The 21,719-nt window shown below is 44.8% G+C and overlaps 2 protein-coding genes across 2 annotated transcripts; both read left to right on the top strand.

Annotated features, from left to right (window-relative positions):
* The first annotated feature begins 3,793 nt into the window (after positions 1–3,793).
* Positions 3,794–15,475, top strand: LOC121554311 (C-type lectin 1-like). Its single transcript, XM_041867817.1, has 2 exons — positions 3,794–4,108; positions 15,408–15,475. Exons 1-2 carry the CDS (start codon positions 3,817–3,819, stop codon positions 15,443–15,445), a joined length of 330 nt encoding a protein of 109 aa, XP_041723751.1. The 5' UTR covers positions 3,794–3,816; the 3' UTR covers positions 15,446–15,475.
* Positions 15,476–18,879: 3,404 nt separating this feature from the next.
* Positions 18,880–21,476, top strand: LOC123482848 (adenylate cyclase type 2). The gene is made up of 5 exons (XM_045211783.1): positions 18,880–18,966; positions 19,179–19,289; positions 19,498–19,612; positions 19,903–20,027; positions 20,219–21,476. Exons 1-5 carry the CDS (start codon positions 18,880–18,882, stop codon positions 20,312–20,314), a joined length of 534 nt encoding a protein of 177 aa, XP_045067718.1. The 3' UTR covers positions 20,315–21,476.
* Positions 21,477–21,719: the final 243 nt, after the last annotated feature.

Genomic DNA, 21,719 nt, shown 5'->3' on the forward strand with positions numbered 1-21,719 from the left:
TGCCCGGTTCACCTCCCCCCCCCAACTCGGATCGGGAAGAATGGAGGAGGACAGCTTCAGTGTCACTCATGTGGCAGAAGAGGGCATTATAATGCACGCTGTCGTCAGGGTTCTTCCGGGTCTGGAGGCGGCAGGCAGGGCACTCTCGCATCACCCCAGGTAGCGCAAACCCACACTCGGTCAGAGCCCTCTGCTGCACACTGCACCATACACGTCACCTTCCCTGACTACCCCGTAGTTTCCCAGTGTAAGGCTCTGGTCGATTCAGGCCCAGCTGTGAACTTTATGGACAGGTCGTTAGCTCTAAGTCTAGCTATTCCATTGGTTCCCCTATCCACTCCACTGCCCATCATAGCACTTGACAGTCGACCATTAGGGTCAGGGTTCCTTAGGGAAGTTACAGCACCAGTCACGATGGTTACCCAAAGGATCCATAGAGAGCACGTCACATTCTTTATTATTTTGTCCCCCGATTTCCCTGTTGTGTTGGGTCTACCCTGGTTAGCACTACACAACCCCACCTTTTCATGGTCGCAGAAGGTTCTCACGGGGTGGTCGCGAGAGTGTCAGTGTAGGTGCATAGCTGGAAAGTACAGACACTTCCTCCACCGTGAGCATCCCCCCCGAATACCTCGATTTGGAGCACGCGTTTTCCAAAACGCAGGCGACCAAATTACCACCTCATCGGGGCGGGGGGGGATTGCGCGATAAACCTTCGAGTAGACGCTGTGCCTCCAAGGAGTCATGTATATCCCCTGTCGCAGGCTGAAACGGAGGCGATGGAGATATACGTCTCCGAGTCCCTGCGCCAGGGATTCATACGACCCTCCACTTCGCCCGCCTCCTCAAGTTTCTTTTTTGTGAAGAAGAAAGACGGAGGTCTGTGCCCGTGCATTGATTACCGAGCATTGAACAAGGGGTCAATACGTTATAGTTATCCTCTGCCCCTCATCCCATCTGTGATCGAGTCAATGCATGGTGCATCGATGACATTCTGGTGTATTCGGCTACGCGCGCCGAGCATGTGTCCCTGGATCGCAAAGTGCTGGGCCGACTGTTGGAAAATGACCTTTATGCCAAGGCAGAGAAGTGTCTGTTTTTCCAGCAGTCCGTCTCCTACCTCGGACACTGCATTACCACCTCAGGTGTGGAGATGGAGGGAGATCGCATTTCAACCGTGCATAATTGGCCGACTCCAACCACGGTAAAGGAGGTGCAGCACTTTATTGGCTTTGCCAACTACTATCGGAGGTTTATCCGGGGCTTTGGCAAGGTCGCAGCTCCCATCACATCTCTGTTGAAGGGTGGGTCGTCCCGGCTCCGCTGGTCTGCTGAGGCTGACCGGGCCTTCAGTAACCTGAGGGTTCTGTTCACCTCAGCCCCGGTACTGGCCCATCCCGATCCATCACTACCGTTCGTAGTGGAGGTGGATGCGTCCGAGGAAGGGATAGGCGCTATCCTGTCTCAACGCTCGGGCATGCCACCCAAGCTCCGCCCCGTGCCTTCTTCTCCAAGAAGCTCAGCCCGGTAGAGCAGAACTACGATGTTGGTGATCGGGAGCTGTTGGCTGTGGTCAGAGCCCTGACCATGTGGAGGCACTGGCTCGAGGGGGCAAAACGCCCTTTCCTCGTCTGCACGGACCCCCGTAACCTGGAGTACATCCGGGCAGCGAGGAGGCTGAACCCTCGCCAGGCCAGGTGGGCCCTATTCTTCACCCGGTTTGAGTTTACTCTGTCATACATTCCGGGTACGAAGAACGTGAAGGCAGACGCGCTGTCATGACTGTGCGACACAGAGGAGAGGCCCATAGACAACACCCCCATACTCCCGGCCTCCTGCATTGTGGCGCCGGTAGTATGGGCGATGGATGTGGACATATAGCGGGCGGTACACACAGAGCCATCTCCACCTCAGTGTCCAGCTGGGCTGCAGTACGTGCCGTCTCTTGTCCGTGACCATCTGATCTATTGGGCCCACACGTCTCCCTCCTCTGGTCACCCAGGTATCGGTCGTACAGTGTGCTGCCTGACCGGAAAGTACTGGTGGCCTACCTTGGCTAAGGACGTGAGGGTGTATGTCTCCTCCTGCTCGGTGTGCACCCAGACTAAGGCACATAAGCACCTCCCAGCGGGTAAGTTACAGCCCTTACCAGTTCCACAAATGCCATGGTCCCACCTGTGTATTGACTTTCTAACTGATCTTCCCCTCTCTCAGGGTAACACCACAATCCTGGTTGTTGTGGACCACTTTTCAAAAGCCTGCCTCCTCTGCCCGGTCTCCCAACGGCCCTGCAGACGGCGGAGGCCCTGTTTACTCACGTCTTCCGGCACTAAGGGGTGCCAGAGGACATAGTGTCTGACCAGGGTCCCCAGTTCACATCCAGGGTCTGGAAGGCGTTCATGGAACGTCTGGGGCTCTCGGTTAGCCTGACCTCTGGGTTTCACACAGAGTCTAATGAGCAGGTGGGACGGGTGAATCAAGATGTGGGTAGGTTCCTGCGGTCCTACTGCCAGGACCGGCCGGGGGAGTGGTCAGTGTTCTTGCCATGGGCAGAATATGTCCAGAACTCTCTCCGTCACTCCTCCACTAACCTAACTCCCTTTGAATGTGTCTTAGGTTTCAGCCGGTTCTGGCACCGTGGCATCCGAGCCAGACCGAATCTCATGCAGTGGATGACTGGTTTCGGCGTGCGGAGGAGACGTGGAACGCTGCTCACGTTCACCTCCAGCGCGCTGTGCGTTGCCAGAAGGCCAACGCTGACCGCCACCACAGTGAGGCCCCGGCTTTTGTACCGGGTGATCGGGTCTGGCTCTCGACCCAGAATCTGCCCCTCCACCTGCCCTGCCGGAAGCTGAGCCCGCGGTTTGTGGGGACGTTCAAAGTCCTGAGGAGAATCAACAAGGTTACATATAGGTTGCTACTCCCTCCCTATTACTGTATTAACCCCTCGTTTCATGTGTCTCTCCTCAGGCCGGGGGTGGCTGGTCCGCTCCAGGAGTCTGATGTGCTAGGGGTCCCTCCGCCCCCTTTCGACATCGAGGGGGACCCGGCGTACTCCGTCCGTTCCATCCTGGATACGAGTTGTCGGGTGGGGGGCCTTCAGAGTGGGAGGGGTACGGTACGGAGGAGCGGTGTTGGGTCCCGGTGAGGGATATCCTCGATCCCTCCCTGTTGCGGGATTTCCACCGTCGCCATCTGGCTCGCCCTGCTCCACATCTTCCTGGCCGTCCCCGAGGCCGGTGTCCAGCAGCGCGTCAAAGGGGGGGAGGTACTGTCAAGACTTCCTCCGAAGCTGCCTCCTCTCCTTGTTCGGGCAGGCTTCGGCGTTCGTCGTCACCGGTCTTCTAGCCACTGCCACTCCTCATCTCATCATTCCATTTGTTTTGTCTTGTTTATTACACACATGGTTTCAATTCCCCTCCTCAGTATCTGTATAAGTGTTCCCTCTGCCCCCTTGTCTTTGTGTGTGATTGTTTATTGTGGAGGTTAGTTTAGCTCGGTGGAGCTCTTGTATTTTGTATCGCCGGGATATTCACCCGTGTGCCTTGTTGTTTCCAGTGCGCTGTATATTTCCACAGTGGAGTGTTTGACACATTGCTGCGTACCGCTGTGTCAACGGAATAAACCTGTTATTCTGTGATTTACCCTCCTGCGCCTGACTCCTTCAAATCACATCACTAGAGTGACACTATATAAACATTACTGAAAACAAGTATAGATTTCTTGTGAAATATTTACCTGGATATCAAGATGCATTCAATAATTGCAGGAAAGACAACCAACATTTCTGAGAGGTTCATCTTGTCAAAGGAAAGTATGACATGGGAGGAAGGGCAGAGCTACTGCAGACAGCACTACACAGACATGGCCAGTGTGAGGAACCTGGCTGAGAGCCAGAAGATAGGGAACGTGTTAGCGAAGGGAAGCTGGGCGTGGATCGGCCTGTTCAGAGACTGGAGCTGGTCGGACCAGAGTAACTCTTTATTCAGACACTGCCGTTCAGGAACACCCAATAATCACTACGGGAACTATGTGTCAGTGTTCGATAAATCACGCGAATTGGCAGACTACACATGTGAGACGGAACTTCCCTTCTGTTGCTACAGTGGTGAGTTATATGAAATAGTGTGTGTGTGTGTTGGTGTGTTTCTGTGTGTGTCACTGGCATAGCGCTGTTTCTCTGAACATCCCCCCCAAAAAAACTCTAATGCGTCAGCCACTCACAAAGTATAGGCTACCGATCGCTGTCCATGGTTCTGAAATTGCAACGTCCACACGGCTGCCTATCGATAGGCTATTAGATTATGTGGTGCTAGTGCTTGTAGTTGGTGTGGATGGGTGGGCGTATAATGCAAATGTCTAGGAACTAAGATTGCGTGTTCGAATCTCATCACGGACAACTTTAGCATTTTAGCTAATTAGCAACATACTACTTTTTAGCTACTTTGCAAATACTTAGCTAAACCTTCCCCTAACCTAACTCATAACCATAACCTTAACCCTTAGCCTAGCTAACGTTAGAGTTAGCCACCTAGCTAACGTTAGGCACAACAAATTGTAATTCGTAACATATCAAAAGAAATGGATGGTGGACATCCACAAATTAATACATACCATACGAAACGTAACATGTCATACTAATTGGAGTGTCCCAGATTTACATTTACTGTGTTACGTTTACCCATGAATCCAGGTTGGTAGTAGCCTAATTAAAGTGGGAAATTCAAGCATTGCAGATTGTAAAATTAATTTTCAATGAAACAGAATACTAATCAGTAACCAATAGATATTATTTAGAATATACCACTATTCTGTAGGCCTATAGCCTACCTTAGCTGTCCTCTCACTCTCTCGCAGCTTGGATATAAAGTTTGTGCTGCATAAAACCAGTCTATGAATGCCAAATAATACAATCGGTCCTCAACTGGCAGCTTCATTAAATAGTACCCGCAAAACACCAGTCTCAACGTCAACAGTGAAGAGGCGACTCCGGGATGCTGACCTTCTAGGCAGACTTGCAAAGAAAAAGCCATATCTCAGACTGGCCAATAAAAATAAAAGATGAAGATGGGTAGTCTGAGATATGGCTTTTTCTTTGCAGCTCTACCTAGAAGCATCCCGGAGTCGCCTCTTCACTGTTGACATTGAGACTGGTGTTTTGCGGGTACTATTTAATGAAGCTGCCAGATGAGGACCTGTGAGGCGTCTGTTTCTCAATCTAGACACTCTAACGTATTTGTCCTCTTGCTCAGTTGTGCACCGGGGCCTCCCACTCCTCTTTCTATTCTGGTTAGAGCCAGTTCGCACTGCTCTGTGAAGGGAGTAGTACACAGCGTTGTACGAGACCTTCAGTTTCTTGGCAATTTCTCGCATAGAATAGCCTTCATTTCTCAGAACAAGAATAGACTGACGAGTTTCAGAAGAAAGTTCTTTGTTTCTGGCCATTTTGAGCCTGTAATCGAACCCACAACTGCTGATGCTCCAGATACTCAACTAGTCTCAAGAAGGCCAATTGTATTGCTTCTTTAATCAGCACAACAGTTTTCAGCTGTGCTAACATAATTGCAAAAGGGTTTTCTAATGATCAATTAGCCTTTTAAAATGATAAACTTGGATTAGCAAACACAACGTGCCATTGGAACACAGGAATGATGGTTGCTGATAATGGGCCTCTGTACGCCTATGTAGATATTCCATTAAAAACCAGCCGTTTCCAGCTACAATAGCCATTTACAACATTAACAATATCTACACTGTATTTCTGATCAATTTGATGTTATTTTAATGGACAAAAAAATTGCTTTTCTTTAGAAAACAAGGAAATTTCTAAGTGACCCCAAACTTTTGAACGGTAGTGTATATACAGTGGGGAAAAAAAGTATTTAGTCAGCCACCAATTGTGCAAGTTCTCCCATTTAAAAAGATGAAAGAGTCCTGTAATTTTCATCATAGGTACACGTCAACTATGACAGACATATTGAGAAAATTTTTTCCAGAAAATCACATTGTAGGATTTTTAATGAATTTATTTGCAAATTATGGTGGAAAATAAGTATTTGGTCACCTACAAACAAGCAAGATTCCTGGCTCTCACAGACCTGTAACTTCTTCTTTAAGAGGCTCCTCTGTCCTCCACTCGTTACCTGTATTAATGGCACCTGTTTGAACTTGTTATCAGTATAAAATACACCTGTCCACAACCTCAAACAGTCACACTCCAAACTCCACTATGGCCAAGACCAAAGAGCTGTCAAAGGACACCAGAAACAAAATTGTAGACCTGCACCAGGCTGGGAAGATTGAATCTGCAATAGGTAAGCAGCAGAGGTGGGTAGTAACGAGTTACATTTACTCCGTTACATTTACTTGAGTAAGTTTTTGAAAAAATTATACTTCTAGGAGTAGTTTTAAATCACTATACTTTTTACTTTTACTTGAGTAGATTTGTGAAGAAGAAACTGTACTCTTACTCCGCTACATTAGGCTACATTGAGGTCGTTACTTTTCTTTTTACCTCTTTGGTATTCATTGTCTTTATCCCCCCGCATATGCCTTATTTTAATGTTTTATTTTGACAGAGAGAGAGACTTCCGCTAAGGCTCTACCACGTGACTGTGTTTCACCAATCAAACGTAGTTGTGCAGTCTCGTCACTTTACCATACTCAATCTCAGTGGCGGGACGGGTTGGCTTTACAGTCATAGCAACACAGAAATGTCAGAATTAGCCGTCGGCAATGCAGACACAGACGAGGAGGAACACCCGCCCCCCTGGCCTCATATTGAAAGCATGTTTACCTTAGTAAAAGTGCGAAAGAACAGCTACATTATGCGGTGTCTTCTGTGTCTACCAAAACAAACGGACATTTCAGCATTCAAGAACTCAACATCTAACTTGAGGAAACATGTAGCGGTAAGTTTCCTAAATTCGTTTTTTTTTGCTGTGGATAGGCGAATGTTTGTCTTTTAGGTTACATATGTTTTAAACATTTTCTATATATATATATATATCCACATTTGATGTGATAATAAGTCTCTTTTAATGTCTTGATCTCCCTGTAGGCTCACATATTTTTTTTTTGTCCACAGAGGATTCACCCCAACAAACTGGCAAAGTACACAGACTTACTAGAGAACCACAGAAAGCGTAAGTCCTCCTCTTCCAGTGATACTCTTGTGAAAAATGCAAAAATCACAGCCTTTGCTGCCCCAGGGCAGGTAACACAAGCAACGCTTGACAAGCTGATGCTAAATTTTGTATGTGAGGCCAACCAACCATTTTCTGTGGTTGAGACGCCATCCTTCAATACTTTGATAGAAACCTTGCAACCTCATACAGTAATGACAAGGAAAACGTTATGCACAAGAATACAAGAAGCTGCAAAACACAAGAAAAGCATAATCATCAAAAAGCTGAGTGCTGTGAACTATGTTGCTAACGTAGCTACTTAGGTGTCACCTGTCACTGGATAGGCACTCCACATTGGCTTGTAGACCTGTCAAAGGCTCACACACGTTTGATGTCCTTGCTGCTGCATTAGAGGAAATACATTCTGAGTACCACATCAGGGAAAAAGTGACCAGGACGACAACAGACAGTGGCTCAAACTTCCTTTCGATTATATGGTGAGGAGAAAGAGGAGGAAGCCATCAATGTACAAGAGGAGAGTGACTCCACCCTTGATGATGCAACAGAAGATCAGAGTGAGTCAGAGGTGGAGTATCAAGATGTCTGCAATCGTGGATGACAACACAGGCCTTGAGTACCAACTTCCAAGGCACCAAAAGTGTGCATGCCATCTCCTCAATCTTATATCCACAGTTGATGCCACTGCTGCAAACGAAACCTACAAGAGGCTGTCTCGGTCTGCTTTTGCAAAATGTCATGCTCTTTGGAATAAAACCAGCAGGTCAACCATGGCTCATGAAACAGTGGAACGTGAATGCAAGCTACAGTTTCTCCGACCCAATCAGACACGCTGGAGCTCCCTGTTCCTCGCTGTAGAAAGGATTGTGCGCATTCACCGAGAGCAAGGAGAACAAGCAATTCGCAATGTCTGCACAGCATTAAAGATAAAGATGTAAGTTGACAAAATGTATATTTTGTTTTTAAAGAATAATAAAAGTAAATAAGCCTTGCTGATTAATGGGTGAATCCACTTGTCTCAAGTAACTAAGTTTTCTTTGCATGGTGGTGTGACAATTGTGGATGACTTGAATGAAATATATGTATATATTTTTTTTTTGTATTTAACATGTACAATGCATAATAAAGACATTGTACCAGAAATAGCTATAAGTAATTGTTTTATCGTTACATCTTTTATAGGTTCAATCCAGCTGAAAATTGGTTTTTGGTCGAGTATGCTGCTGTGATGAAGCCTGTTGCCATGGCCCTTAATATCCTCCAAGGGGAATCATCTGTGCATATGGGCCTCCTGCTGCCAACACTTTACCAGTTGCGGGACAAGCTGAAGAAGTTGGAGTCAACTTGCAAAATGTGTACACCTCTTGTTCACGCCCTGCAGCAAGGGATCCAGAAACGTTTTGGAGATGTCATGAAAGAGCCTGAGCTGATTGCAGCAGCAATACTCCTACCAAGATTCAGAACATCCTGGACCACAGAGGAGAACATCTTAAATGCTAGTAAATATACTTGTTTATCAATTCAAATGTGAACCAGTAGACATTGACCTATATAACTCTGTATAATGTTACTGTCATTTAGGATTATAGTGTGTCAGTGACAAACCACAGGGTGGCAATATAGTTAGTGTGACTTTTTTTTGCTGACTTTTCTTGTTAGATATTGGAACTGGAAGTAAACATAATGCCCAATCTACAACTACATCACTCTCCTCTAATGCCTTTTAGAGAACATGCATTCAGCTTAATTTGTGTTCTGGGATACTAGGCCTGCAATATTGTTTTATTTGGCCATCTATCATGGACTGGTGCTTTTTCAGTTGATGTGTACTGCTGCTCTTTTCCTCTGCTCAGTGAGATGTGCAGTGTGGCCTAATCACAGATCAGAGTATTCATTTCTAGGCACACGGAAAAAGGGCTGTTGCTTGCCATGCAATACAAAGGTACTGAGTAGGCCTAATCAACACCTATTGATTATTTTACGTTGACCGCTTCCTTCTGGTGTGCAGTTTTCTGTTCAGCATGCCTGGTATGAAATGTTTGTGTGTTTCCTTCTGTTGTTCTGTCACTGTGGAGACACACACACAGTTTATGAGAGTTTATGGGCTGCCTCATTCTAGTTCTGCCTGGTAAAAAAAAAGTATAAAGGTTTGGAAATTTGTGTTACTTGTGCTTATTTATTTTTTATTTTTTATTATTTTATTTTTTAATACTTGAATTTACCTGAATTATTTTAATTTAAGCTATTTTGTAATTCATTAAAGATGATTATTTTGTATTTTTGTCTGTCTGATTGTTGTCTTGTGTTAAAAAATAAATCAGACGTTACTCAACAGTTACTCAGTACTTGAGTAGTTTTTTCACCAAGTACTTTTTTACTCTTACTCAAGTAATTATTTGGATGACTACTTTTTACTTTTACTTGAGTCATATTATTCTGAAGTAACAGTACTTTTACTTGAGTACAATTTTTGGCTACTCTACCCACCTCTGGTAAGCAGCTTGGTTTGAAGAAATCAACTGTGGGAGCAATTATTAGGAAATGGAAGACATACAAGACCACTGATAATCTCCCTCGATCTGGGGCTCCACGCAAGATCTCACCCCGTGGTGTCAAAATGATCACAAGAACGGTGAGCAAAAATCCCAGAACCCCCACGGGGGGACCTAGTGAATGACCTGCAGAGAGCTGGGACCAAAGTAACAAAGCCTACCATCAGTAACACACTACGCCGCCAGGGACTCAAATCCTGCAGTGCTAGACGTGTCCCCCCTGCTTAAGCCAGTACATGTCCAGGCCCGTCTGAAGTTTGCTAGAGTGCATCCAGAAGAGGATTGGGATAATGTCATATGGTCAGATGAAACCAAAATATAACTTTTTGGTAAAAACTCAACTTGTCGTGTTTGGAGGACAAAGAATGCTGAGTTGCATCCAAAGAACACCATACCTACTGTGAAGCATGGGAGTGAAAACATCATACTTTGGGGCTGTTTTTTCTGCAAAAGGACCAGGACGACTGATCCGTGTAAAGGAAAGAATGAATGGGGCCATGTATCGTGAGATTTTGAGTGAAAACCTTCCATCAGCAAGGGCATTGAAGATGAAACGTGGCTGGGTCTTTCAGCATGACAATGATCCCAAACACACCGCCCGGGCAACGAAGGAGTGGCTTCGTAAGAAGCATTTCAAGGTCCTGGAGTCTCCAGATCTCAACCCCATAGAAAATCTTTGGAGGGAGTTGAAAGTCTGTGTTGCCCAGCGACAGCCCCAAAACATCACTGCTCTAGAGGAGATCTGCATGGAGGAATGGGCCAAAATACCAGCAACAGTGTGTGAAAACCTTGTGAAGACTTACAGAAAACATTTGACCTGTGTCATTGCCAACAAAGGGTATATAACAAAGTATTGAGAAACTTTTGTTATTGACCAAATACTTATTTTCCACCATAATTTGCAAATAAATTCATAAAAAATCCTACAATGTGATTTTCTGGATTTTTTTTCCTCATTTTGTCTGTCATAGTTGACGTGTACCTATGATGAAAATTACAGGCCTCTCTCATCTTTTTAAGTGGGAGAACTTGCACAATTGGTGGCTGACTAAATACTTTTTTTCCCCACTGTATATTTGCAAAATAATATATGGGGGATTGGAAGTGATGCAGACAATTACATTGATGGAAGCTACAATCTATCTGCAATTTTAAAGCTGATCTACCCCCCCCAAAAAAAAGATATATATATATAATAATAATAATATAATACTAATAAAAATAACATTATCAAAAAGAAAAAAGTGTTACGGTGTAGCAAAAAAACCAATAATGGACTTTATGTTCACAATGTATAGCCATCGATATTATCTTTATGACTGAAATGGGGAAAATGGATATGTCATCGGATATTCCCTTGAATTCTTCATCGAGTGGTGTGATCATCTTTCAGTTCCAGCCAGGTGAGTCTGTTTTTCTATGTCCCAAATGACACCATATTCCTATATAGTGCACTACTGTTGACCAGGGCCCATGGTGTGCTGAGTGCATGTGTAGTATTGTGTATAGGCAACACTGTCCAGTTTGTTTGCACTATCATTGGAAATTCAACTATTCAAAGCTTGGCTTCCATCTCTCCCTTCCTTCCTTCCTTCCCTCCCTCCTTCCCTCTCTCCTTCCCTCCCTCCTTCCCTCTCTCCTTCCCTCTCTCCTTCCCTCCCTCCTTCCCTCTCTCCTTCCCTCCCTCCTTCCCTCCCTCCTTCCCTCTCTCCTTCCCTCCCTCCTTCCCTCACTCCTTCCATCCCTCCTTCCCTCACTCCTTCCATCCCTCCTTCCCTCTCTCCTTCCCTACCACCTTCCCTCTCTCCTTCCCTCCCTCCTTCCCTCTCTCCTTCCCTCTCTCCCTTTCCTTTTCCCCTCCCTCACCATTTTCCATTTGCCTCTCTCTCTCTATCTCGCTCTCTCTCTCGCTCCCCTCTTTTGCCCTCCCTCTCCTCTTGCCCTCTCTCCCCTCTCCCTCCTCTTTTCCATCCCCCTCTCTCCCTCTCTCTCTCATTCATCTATGTTTACCTCAGTGGATTTGCATAGCTGGGACTTTTCATTAAAACACACATGCTCGCTTGTCTGTGCACACATAGACTGCATCCTAAATGGTAACCTATAACTGATAGCCGTGATCTTTGCATCAAAGTAAGTCATCTGTTTATGCTCTCTTCCTAGTGTAGCCTGGTGTCACTACGAGAACATAGATACGGGAAGATAGACAGAGAGAGAGAGAGAGAGAGAGACAGAGAGAGAGAGCGAGAGAGAGAGAGAGAGAGAGAGACAGAGAGACATGAATGAATGACATGATAATTGCTAGGGGTGCGTCACTAACATGTCACAAACAGACAGAGGGCATCAGAACAAACATGGGTTCAAATCACAGGAGGCTGGTGAGGGGAGAACGGCTCATAACAATGGCTGGAGTGAATGGAATGGTATCAAACTCTCTCTCGTTGATCTATGTTCACCTCAGTGGATTTGCATAGCAGGGGCAGGGACTTTTCATTGAAACACACATGCGCACTTGTCTGTGCACACATAGATGCATCCTAAATGGCACCCTATTCCCATTTTAGTGCACTACTTTTGACCAGGGCCCATAGGGTTCTGTTCGAAAGTAGTGCACTCTGTAGGGATTAAGATGCCATTTGGGACGCTGACATACGCACTTATTTGCTTAAAGGCGCACTCTGTAATTTTCACAGCAATTTTTAAGCCATTTAAATGAATGATAAATACTCATTGAATATCAATTATAAATTATAGTTAAATTAAATTTGAGAGTGGTTACATTTCCCTAGTGTCATCTCTCAGCTTTTTAGCAAACCAAGTGGCAGGGCTGCCATTTTGTTGCTGTTTGAATTACGGAGTGGGGCTTTAAATCATGAATGTGATACCAAACATACAGCTATGGAATAAATTGATGATTAGATTATGATTGAACAATATGTTCAAAGACCACACATACCCTATTCACACTATTGTGCTGACCCAAATCTGATGTATTATTTTCATGTTTTCCTTTACAGTTACAGTTCCAGCAACTATAGTAGTTGAGTAGCCAGAACAGAGCAGTAGAGCTCTATAGTGGTTGTGTAGCCAGGACAGAGCAGTAGAGTTCTATAGTGGTTGTGTAGCCAGGACAGAGCAGTAGAGTTCTATAGTGGTTGTGTAGCCAGGACAGAGCAGTAGAGTTCTATAGTGGTTGTGCAATCAGGACAGAGCAGTAGAGTTCTATAGTGGTTGTGTAGCCAGGACAGAGCAGTAGAGTTCTATAGTGGTTGTGTAGCCAGGACAGAGCAGTAGAGTTTTATAGTGGTTGTGTAGCCAGGACAGAGCAGTAGAGTTCTATAGTGGTTGTGTAGCCAGGACAGAGCAGTAGAGTTCTATAGTGGTTGTGTAGCCAGGACAGAGCAGTAGAGTTCTACAGTGGCTGTGTAGCCAGGACAGAGCAGTAGAGTTCTATAGTGGTTGTGCAATCAGGACAGAGCAGTAGAGTTCTATAGTGGTTGTGTAGCCAGGACAGAGCAGTAGAGTTCTATAGTGGTTGTGCAATCAGGACAGAGCAGTAGAGTTCTATAGTGGTTGTGTAGCCAGGACAGAGCAGTAGAGTTCTATAGTGGTTGTGTAGCCAGGACAGAGCAGTAGAGTTCTATAGTGGTTGTGTAGCCAGGACAGAGCAGTAGAGTTCTATAGTGGTTGTGTAGCCAGGACAGAGCAGTAGAGTTCTATAGTGGTTGTGCAATCAGGACAGAGCAGTAGAGTTCTATAGTGGTTGTGTAGCCAGGACAGAGCAGTAGAGTTCTATAGTGGTTGTGTAGCCAGGACAGAGCAGTAGAGTTCTATAGTGGTTGTGTAGCCAGGACAGAGCAGTAGAGTTCTATAGTGGTTGTGCAATCAGGACAGAGCAGTAGAGTTCTATAGTGGTTGTGTAGCCAGGACAGAGCAGTATAGTTCTATAGTGGCTGTGTAGCCAGGACAGAGCAGTAGAGTTCTATAGTGGTTGTGTAGCCAGTACAGAGCAGTATAGTTCTACAGTGGTGGTGTAGCCAGGACAGAGCAGTAGAGTTCTATAGTGGCTGTGTAGCCAGGACAGAGCAATAGAGCTTGGTTTGACTCAGCTTGGTGCAGTAGTATGAAAAAAATACACCCACACTAAATGTACTGCAAATGGAAAGGTCACAGGCGAACTCTTGCAATTGAGCTGCAGAGAATAAAAGAAAGAGTTACAGTAAGCACACACGCACACATTTGTATCGTCTAAAACATAGCGTCTCTATTCAAATCCGCCAGGACATTGTGTACAATAGCACAGCCCACAACAAACTGTTTTCTATTTGTGTATCTAATTTCTCCTCTGTTATTTTACTGAATGCTTTACTAACTTTCTTTCTCCCAACCCTCTGTCTCTCTGTCTCTCTTTCTCTCTCTCTGTCTCTCTTTCTCTCTCTCTCTCTCTCTGTCTCTCTCTCTCTCTCTGTCTCTCTCTCTCTCTCTCTTTCTCTCCTTCTGTCTCTCTTTCTCTCTCTCTCTGTCTGTCTCTCTCTCTGTCTGTCTCTCTCTCCCTCTCTCTCTTTCTCTCCCTCTGTCTCTCTTTCTCTCTCTCTTTCTCTTTCTCTCTCTGTCTCTCTTTCTCTCTGTCTCTCTTTCTCTCGCTCTCTCTCTCTCCCTCTCTCTCTCTCTCCTCTCCCTCCCTCTCTCTCTCTCTCTCTCTCTCTCTCGCCTCTCTCTCTCTCTCTCTCTCTCTCTCTCCCTCCTTCCCTCTCCAGAAGAATTAGTGTTTGTGTATCAAGATCCTGGGTGACTGTTACTACTGTGTGTCGAGTCTGCCTGACCCCATCCCCACCCATGCTAGGAACTGTGTTCAGATGGGGCTTGACATGTGCACTGCCATCAATTCAGTCTGCCAACCAACCAATCACTGCTCTTCATCACCTCTCACATATAATTCTCTCTCCTTCATCTGTATCTGCCTGTCATTCAATATGTCAATCAACTCCAGGTGTCAACTCCATGTGTCAACACGTGTCAACTCTATGTATCAACTCCATGTGTCAACTCCATGAATCAACTCTATGTATCAACTCCATGTATCACCTCTGAGAATCACTTTTGTGAACTGCTTTAATCATACACGTTATCGTATACAGTATAAATCTGTATCATTTTACGATATCATGTAGATTGATAAATCATTTATCTCAATCACTAATCTAATTTCTCTATTCATTACTTTATTGGCTCTATTTCTGATAAATCACCTAGTCTCGCTGCCAATGCAGAAATAGTTTAACATAGTCTGTATAACATGGTTTGTGATCTGATTGTTATAACCTTGTCATATCTCTGTAGTAAACTACGGAAGGCAACAGGTGTGGAGATCAGTATGAGAGTGGGCGTGCACTCCGGCAACGTTCTCTGTGGCTATGTGTGTTATGATAGCTTTATGCAAGTGTGTGTTCAGGTGGGCACAACGTTACAGATAATTCAGACAGAAACGTCTTCGGTAGAACAGATATGATTGCTTACCATGCAGAATAAGGCATTGTGTCAGTCATATTAGTGGTCATACGCATATCCTTAAAAACATAGGTGCTGGGCTAACAAAGAATACTAGTAAAGAACAAGAAGGCCCGCACACTTTTAAAGCTCCCAATTCTCCGCTTTATTGACAACGTGTCAGTTCTATTCATTACATTTCTACCTGCAATGTTTCCCACCCAAGGCGTGTCCACATCACAGAGGAGACACTGGGACACTTAGCTGGGGCATACCAAGTGGAGGACGCTGACGGAGGGAACCGGGACTCTCTGCTAAACGGGAGGAAAACCTACCTGGTGGTCGACCCCTATAAGGAAGATACCACCTCTAGGAAGAAGGAAGAGGTGTGTGCAGTGTGCATGTTTTAGAACATGTTGTTGTGTGTATTGGTGTGGTTATGTATGTGTTGAAATGCTGTTAGATGCCTGTATGTGTACAAAAATGGTCAGTGGTCGTAAGCAGCGAGCCGCAGTGAGGATGTCTCAGTACCATCAGCCCCTTCTCTGACCTCGGCAACCCTGAGGCCACACCCACCCGGCCGCCAATCAACCCGACCGGCGCCGGTGCCAACCAATCACAGCCGTCCACAGTGAGTGATGTACCTGTTGAACCCACCGGCCTACTCTGTTCATTTAGACACGTAGACACACACATTCAACGGCATTCACACTCATGCATGACATACTTTCACACCCCTTATCCCCCCCCCCACCTCATAATCCTAAATAGGCTTTATTTATTTGTATTTCACCTTTATTTAACCAGGTAAGCCAGTTGAGAACAAGTTCTCATTTACAACTGCGACCTGGCCAAGATAAAGCAAAGCAGTGCGATAAAAACAACAACAACACAGAGTTACATCTGGGATAAACAAAAATGTACAGTCAATAACACAATAGAAAATCTATATACAGTGTGTGCAAATGTAGTAAGTTATGGAGGTAAGGCAATAAATAGGCCATAGTGCAAAATAATTACAATTTAGTATTAACACTGGAGTGATAGATGTGCAGAAGATGATGTGCAAATAGAGATACGGTAACATACCAGGATCATTAGACACCGAACGGAGAAAAGCAGACTGAAACAGGGAGGGAATACCTGGTCCCGATTAGAGCCTCTTCTACCTTCTACCTTCTCCCTTCACAAAAACACACACACACCGCCATGAATGACATGGTATCCACACACCCTAACCCTTTCTCCCACCCACTCCTTTTCCTTTCATTGACATGTCTCCTTAGCCGTCCTCACGAAGGACACTGTCATGATCGTTAGAGTGAGTGGACCAAGGCGCAGCGTGATGAGCGAACATACTTTATTATCTTTAGTGATAATACGAACAAAACAATAAACGAACAACGTGACGTCCTAGGTTAAACAACCAACACGGAACAAACCAAAAGGAACAAGATCCCACAACAACTGTGGGAAAACAGCCTGTTTAAATGTGGTTCCCAATCAGAGACAACCAGCAACAGCTGACACTCGTTGCCTCTGATTGAGAACCACACTGGCCAACATAGAAATGAAACAACTAGAACTACAACACAGAACACAAACACATAGAATCTACACACCCTGGCTCAACATATAGAGTCCCCAGAGCCAGGGTGTGACAGACACAAACGTCTATTTTATCTTACAAAACAAATAATTGAACAGCTTTCTTTCTCTTCTGTCAATCTTTCACCACTGACAGAGTTAATTGTATGTGTATTCAGAGTGAACTCTGACATTGTGTGTGTGTTTCGTTGACTGTGGTTTTGCGTGTGTGTTTTTCTAGGAGAGACCACCTACTCAGACCGATTCACACAGGTAAACCACATTTTTATTTTTATTTTACTTTCAATAATTTTTTTCCCATTATTGTATTTGTGTAGTTTTAATGAATTAATCTTTCTTAGTACCAGTCAGGTCCTGGACGATGCTGCAGGGTAAGTGTCTTCCCCTAGCTCTAACACTTTTCTGTTGTGTTCTGTTCTTTTCTCTACTAACTGACATAACATATTATGAGCCTTGTTACTAGACATTATAAAGGCTCATACATGCTTATAACATTATCCCTATATACGCTATTTTTCTCCTCTAACTGCCTCCTCTCGTCTCTTATTCTATCTATCACAGGCGGAGAGCCAAGAAGCTGAACTGCCTAACCCTGTTATTCAACGACCTAAAGCTGGAGAGACAGTTGGGAGTTTTTTTACTGCTGTGTTTCGTTTGTTGTCTTAGTTATGGGCATGTTTTGTGACATGTCTGTGTGTTAAGGGTTGTCTTTTGAAGTGTGGTGTTAATGTCAGTGTTGTATGTTATGATAGATCTGGTATTAAACTACACCAATAAAAGGAAGGGTGCTTTGCACCTTTTTGAGGGCCATGAAGTGAGCCGTTGAACCCTTTTAGGTGCTATATAGAACTATTTATTCTAGCAGTGTAGTGTATTTTATGGCTGACTGATGCATTATGGTTGGTGTGTCTGGTGTAATGGTGGTGTGTGTTGTATCTGGTGTTTTGTCATATTTAATAGTGGGGGTTACAGATGTATGATCTTAATTTGATCACTCTTTTGTTTGCACAGCAGGAAATGCAAACTTGTAGTGTATTCAAGTTTTAAAAGGTTTCTAAAGTTTGTAATTTCCACTTAAAAATGTATCAACCCCCACAAAAAAATGTCCATTAATTATAATCCACATAATAATTTACATTTCCTGTTGCTGCATGATTATTTTCCTGCTGTAGAAAACTGGCTCAAATTAAAATCCTACATCTGTATGTCTGAGTTGTGTGATGTGCTATAGGGTTGTGTGTTGTGTGTGTGTTGTAGTTCCATCTCTCAGAGGTGAAAGGTCTCCACCGGTCAGTAGGCTGCATTGCTCTCATCTTCGTGTCTCTGTTTACCGTCCAAATGCTTGTCTCCTAGAAGTGAGTACCATCACACACACACACACACACACACTACTGTTGTGCTGCAAATGAAAGGTCACATGTAAATCTAGCAGAGAACAAAGGAAAGAAAGAGTTCTTGTTTTGTATTTACTGTAACATCCAGAGAAAGGGAGGGAGGGGGAAAGAGGGAGGAGGAAGGAGGGAGGGAGGGGGAAAGAGGGAGGGGGAAAGGAGGGAGGAGGAAGGAGGGAGGGAGGGGGAAGGAGTGAGGGGGAAAGGAGGGAGGAGGAAGGAGGGATGTGGGAGGGAGGGAGGGGGGAGGGGGAAAGGAGGGAGGAGGAAGGAGGGATGTGGGAGGGAGGGAGGGGGGAGGGGGAAGGAGGGAGGGGAAAGGAGGGAGGAGGAAGGAGGGAGGGAGGGAGGGGGAAGGAGGGAGGGGGAAAGGAGGGAGGAGGAAGAAGGGAGGAGGGAGGAGGTCTGTCTGTCTGTCTGTCTGTGTTCATATGTGCATGCGTGCTTGTGGCATCCATGCCTTTTTTGCTTTCATGTGTGTGTGTGTGTGTGTGTGTTCATGCGCACGTGTAGATATACGTGTGTGTTTAAACCGTGTGTGTGTGTGTTTAAAATGTGTGTGTGTATGTGTGTGTGTGTGTGTGTGTGTGTGTGTGTGTGTGTGTGTAACGGTGTGTGTATTCTTCAGGACGAACTAGGCTGTCGTGTGGAGTGCCTGCAGAAGAAGTGTTTCAGGACAGAGAGAGATGAGATGGAACGATGGAGAACGTTAACAAATTACTACTGCAGAATGTCCTGCCCCTTCATGTAGCATCTAAATTCATGGGCAAGGCCATACGCAACCAGGTAACTGTGTGTGTGTGTGTCACAAGTAGTGCACTATAGGGATAGGGTGCCACTTCAGAGTTTGGTCTGGAACTCAGAAGGGAAGAAGGGCCTGGAGGTTTTCCTCAACTGGTAACCTGACCATGAACTGACCATTAGTTTGTCACCAAACTACCCTTTCTCCCCCCCCTCTCAACCCTCTCTCAACTCTCTCTCAACCCCTCTGTCTCTAGCAGCTTCTCTCTAAGCCAAAGTTCTGTTCTGTGGAGAAGATTAAGACTATTGGCAGCACCTACATGGCAGCTGCTGGTCTGTCCAATCCTGCTATAGGGGAAGAGCGAAAGGTTGTATACAGCTCTGTTCTGCCTCACTGGGTTGAGATCAAATACTTTAAAAAAATACACCCTTACTTATTCCCTTCTCTGAGGTAGTCAGTGATCTGTCCGTGATTGCATAAGCGAAAGAAATGTAACTTATCATGCTAGTGTTTTCACCAATCAAATCTTGGCAATGAAGTGGAAGTGTTCTCTTGTTCTCTGTCTCCCCCTGTAGGGCTGTGATGTGTCCTACAGCCATGTACGCAGCATGGTCGAGTTTGCCATCGCTCTGAAGAACAACCTGGAGTCCATCAACCAACAATCCTTCAATAGCTTCAAGCTACGCATCGGTGAGTCGGTCTGGCTGGTTGGCCAGAGGGAAAATACAAATATGGACTTACTAATTCAATCTTTACTCGATTCCTTGCATCCTCTCCTTGCCTGATTCTCAAAATGTATTGGAGAAGAAAGTCAGAGGGAAGAGACCTTGGACCCTCTACTTCAATACAGTTGAGGATGCACAGAATCAAGGAAAGACAAAAAGAGATTGAGGCTTTTACACCTAAACTCCCTTAACTTGATAACCATCTCCCCCTCCCAACTAACTTTTTAATCTTCTCCTCTCCTTTACCTTATCTAGGGATAAACCATGGTCCAGTGATTGCAGGTGTGATCGGAGCCCACAAACCACAGTATGATATATGGGGGAACTTTGTGAACGTGGCCAGTAGGATGGACAGCACCGGAGTACTGGACAAGATACAGGTGATAGAGAGATGGGGAGAGAGTTGGAGAGGGGAGGGAGGGAGGGAGGGAGGGAGGGAGGGAGGGAGGGAGAATAATCTGATCTATTGATTAACATTTTTGAGAGAGAGAGGAGGGAGGGGGAGAGGGAGGGAGAGAGAGAGAGGGAGGGAGTGATAGATTGTTAAATGGGTCTCTGTCTCCCTTTACAGGTGCCAGAGGAGACAGCTCAGGTGGTGGATACCTTTGGCTTCAGTGTGACCAAGGGAGGAGTCATCACCGTCAAGGGAGAACTCAACACCGACTGACCAAACAGCTCCTCTTTTCTGACCTCTCCAACCAATCATAAACACTCATCTGACCTCACATCACAGACACTGACCAATCACAATCATCCTTATTTATTCTCATGCTCATGGATTAATAACGTTAGACTAGACAGTAATGCTGTGAACGGTGACACTGTGCCCTAGGAGGAAGGAGGCAGGGGCGGACTGGCCATCATAGGGCATTTGAGCAAATGCCAGATGGTCTGGTCCTTTTTTAACCCAGTGGGCCTGTCTCACTTGGTGTTTTTGCGCAACATTATCATTATTTTGATAATAATGGGGACTTCGAGGATAGAAAATGCACTGGTCGATTTCTGGTCCCAGTCCGTTCCTTTTTGCTGTCTTTTGGATGAAGACGTTAAACCAAAATCCAGACTGTCAAAGGCGATTTGTGATAATTTATTAATTGTGTTTTTAATGACTCTCTATTCATTTACTACTGTATCTATCTATGTGTGAATTGTGAATGACAGACACCTAACCAAGGCCTTTAGGAATATCCTCTTACTAATGACAGACACACAGAGTGGGTTCAAGGCAAGAAATGACATTGAAAGGGCCTTATTAGGAAATGACAAGAGTATAGAGAAACACAAGATGGTGTGCTCTTCAATGGTTCCCTTAAAGGGATGTTTGAAATCATTTGTGCTGCCTATAATAAGAATAAGAAGGGTGTTATGTTATGTTATTGCAAAGGATGAGGAGGTTCTGGCCAGTAGGATTTCTCTGCCAAAGGTATTGATGCATTCACACATAGCTACACCTTTTTGAATCCATCTGCCGCCACTTTAGTGCCCTGAAAAAGCAATATAACTTATATACCTTTTAATAATGTAATTATTTGTTTTGTATTTAGTTTGTATTAAAAAGATTCATATATTTTGTCTATTCTGAACTACTTTATAATATAAGCATGCCTGAGTATAAATGAATGCACATAAAAATGAACTAAGATGTGGGAGGTTGTGTAATTGATTCTAAGCTACCAAATTCTCTAAATACTATTAATGCATTATTACTTTAGTAAGATCATAATATGTGTAGCCTATTAGTTTGTACTCATAATGTGCCATGAAGGACTAAACCTGTGTCATGAAGGAGGACATGTGAATGTAGAAATATGCTATATTTGTACATTATTTAGCTCTATGGCAGCAACAGAATGTGAATTCACTATTAAACTCTATTTCAAATGACTCATTTACTTCGTATACATTTGAATTGATTTCACAAAATCACACGAACGCAAAAATAGAATTTTCTGAGCATCTCTCGACCTCAAAGAACCAGGCCTACCTTTTTATTCTTGATACGTCAGTTTCCGACATGAACCGAGAGCTGTGGAATTTCCCCTCTATCGAAGCCACACCCACAGACCACTCTG

The sequence above is a fragment of the Coregonus clupeaformis genome, chromosome 39 (genome assembly GCF_020615455.1).
Source record: "Coregonus clupeaformis isolate EN_2021a chromosome 39, ASM2061545v1, whole genome shotgun sequence".
NCBI classification, from domain to species: Eukaryota; Metazoa; Chordata; class Actinopteri; order Salmoniformes; family Salmonidae; genus Coregonus; species Coregonus clupeaformis.

Coding starts and splice junctions, on each gene's coding strand:
- LOC121554311 (XM_041867817.1), top strand. CDS start 3,817: ATGACATGGGAGGAAGGGCAGAGCTACTGCAGACAGCACTACACAGAC. Junction 4,109..15,407: donor TCCCTTCTGTTGCTACAGTG/GTGAGTTATATG, acceptor TTCCCACCCAAG/GCGTGTCCACATCACAGAGG.
- LOC123482848 (XM_045211783.1), top strand. CDS start 18,880: ATGGAGAACGTTAACAAATTACTACTGCAGAATGTCCTGCCCCTTCAT. Junction 19,290..19,497: donor CTATAGGGGAAGAGCGAAAG/GTTGTATACAGC, acceptor CTCCCCCTGTAG/GGCTGTGATGTGTCCTACAG. Junction 19,613..19,902: donor TAGCTTCAAGCTACGCATCG/GTGAGTCGGTCT, acceptor TACCTTATCTAG/GGATAAACCATGGTCCAGTG.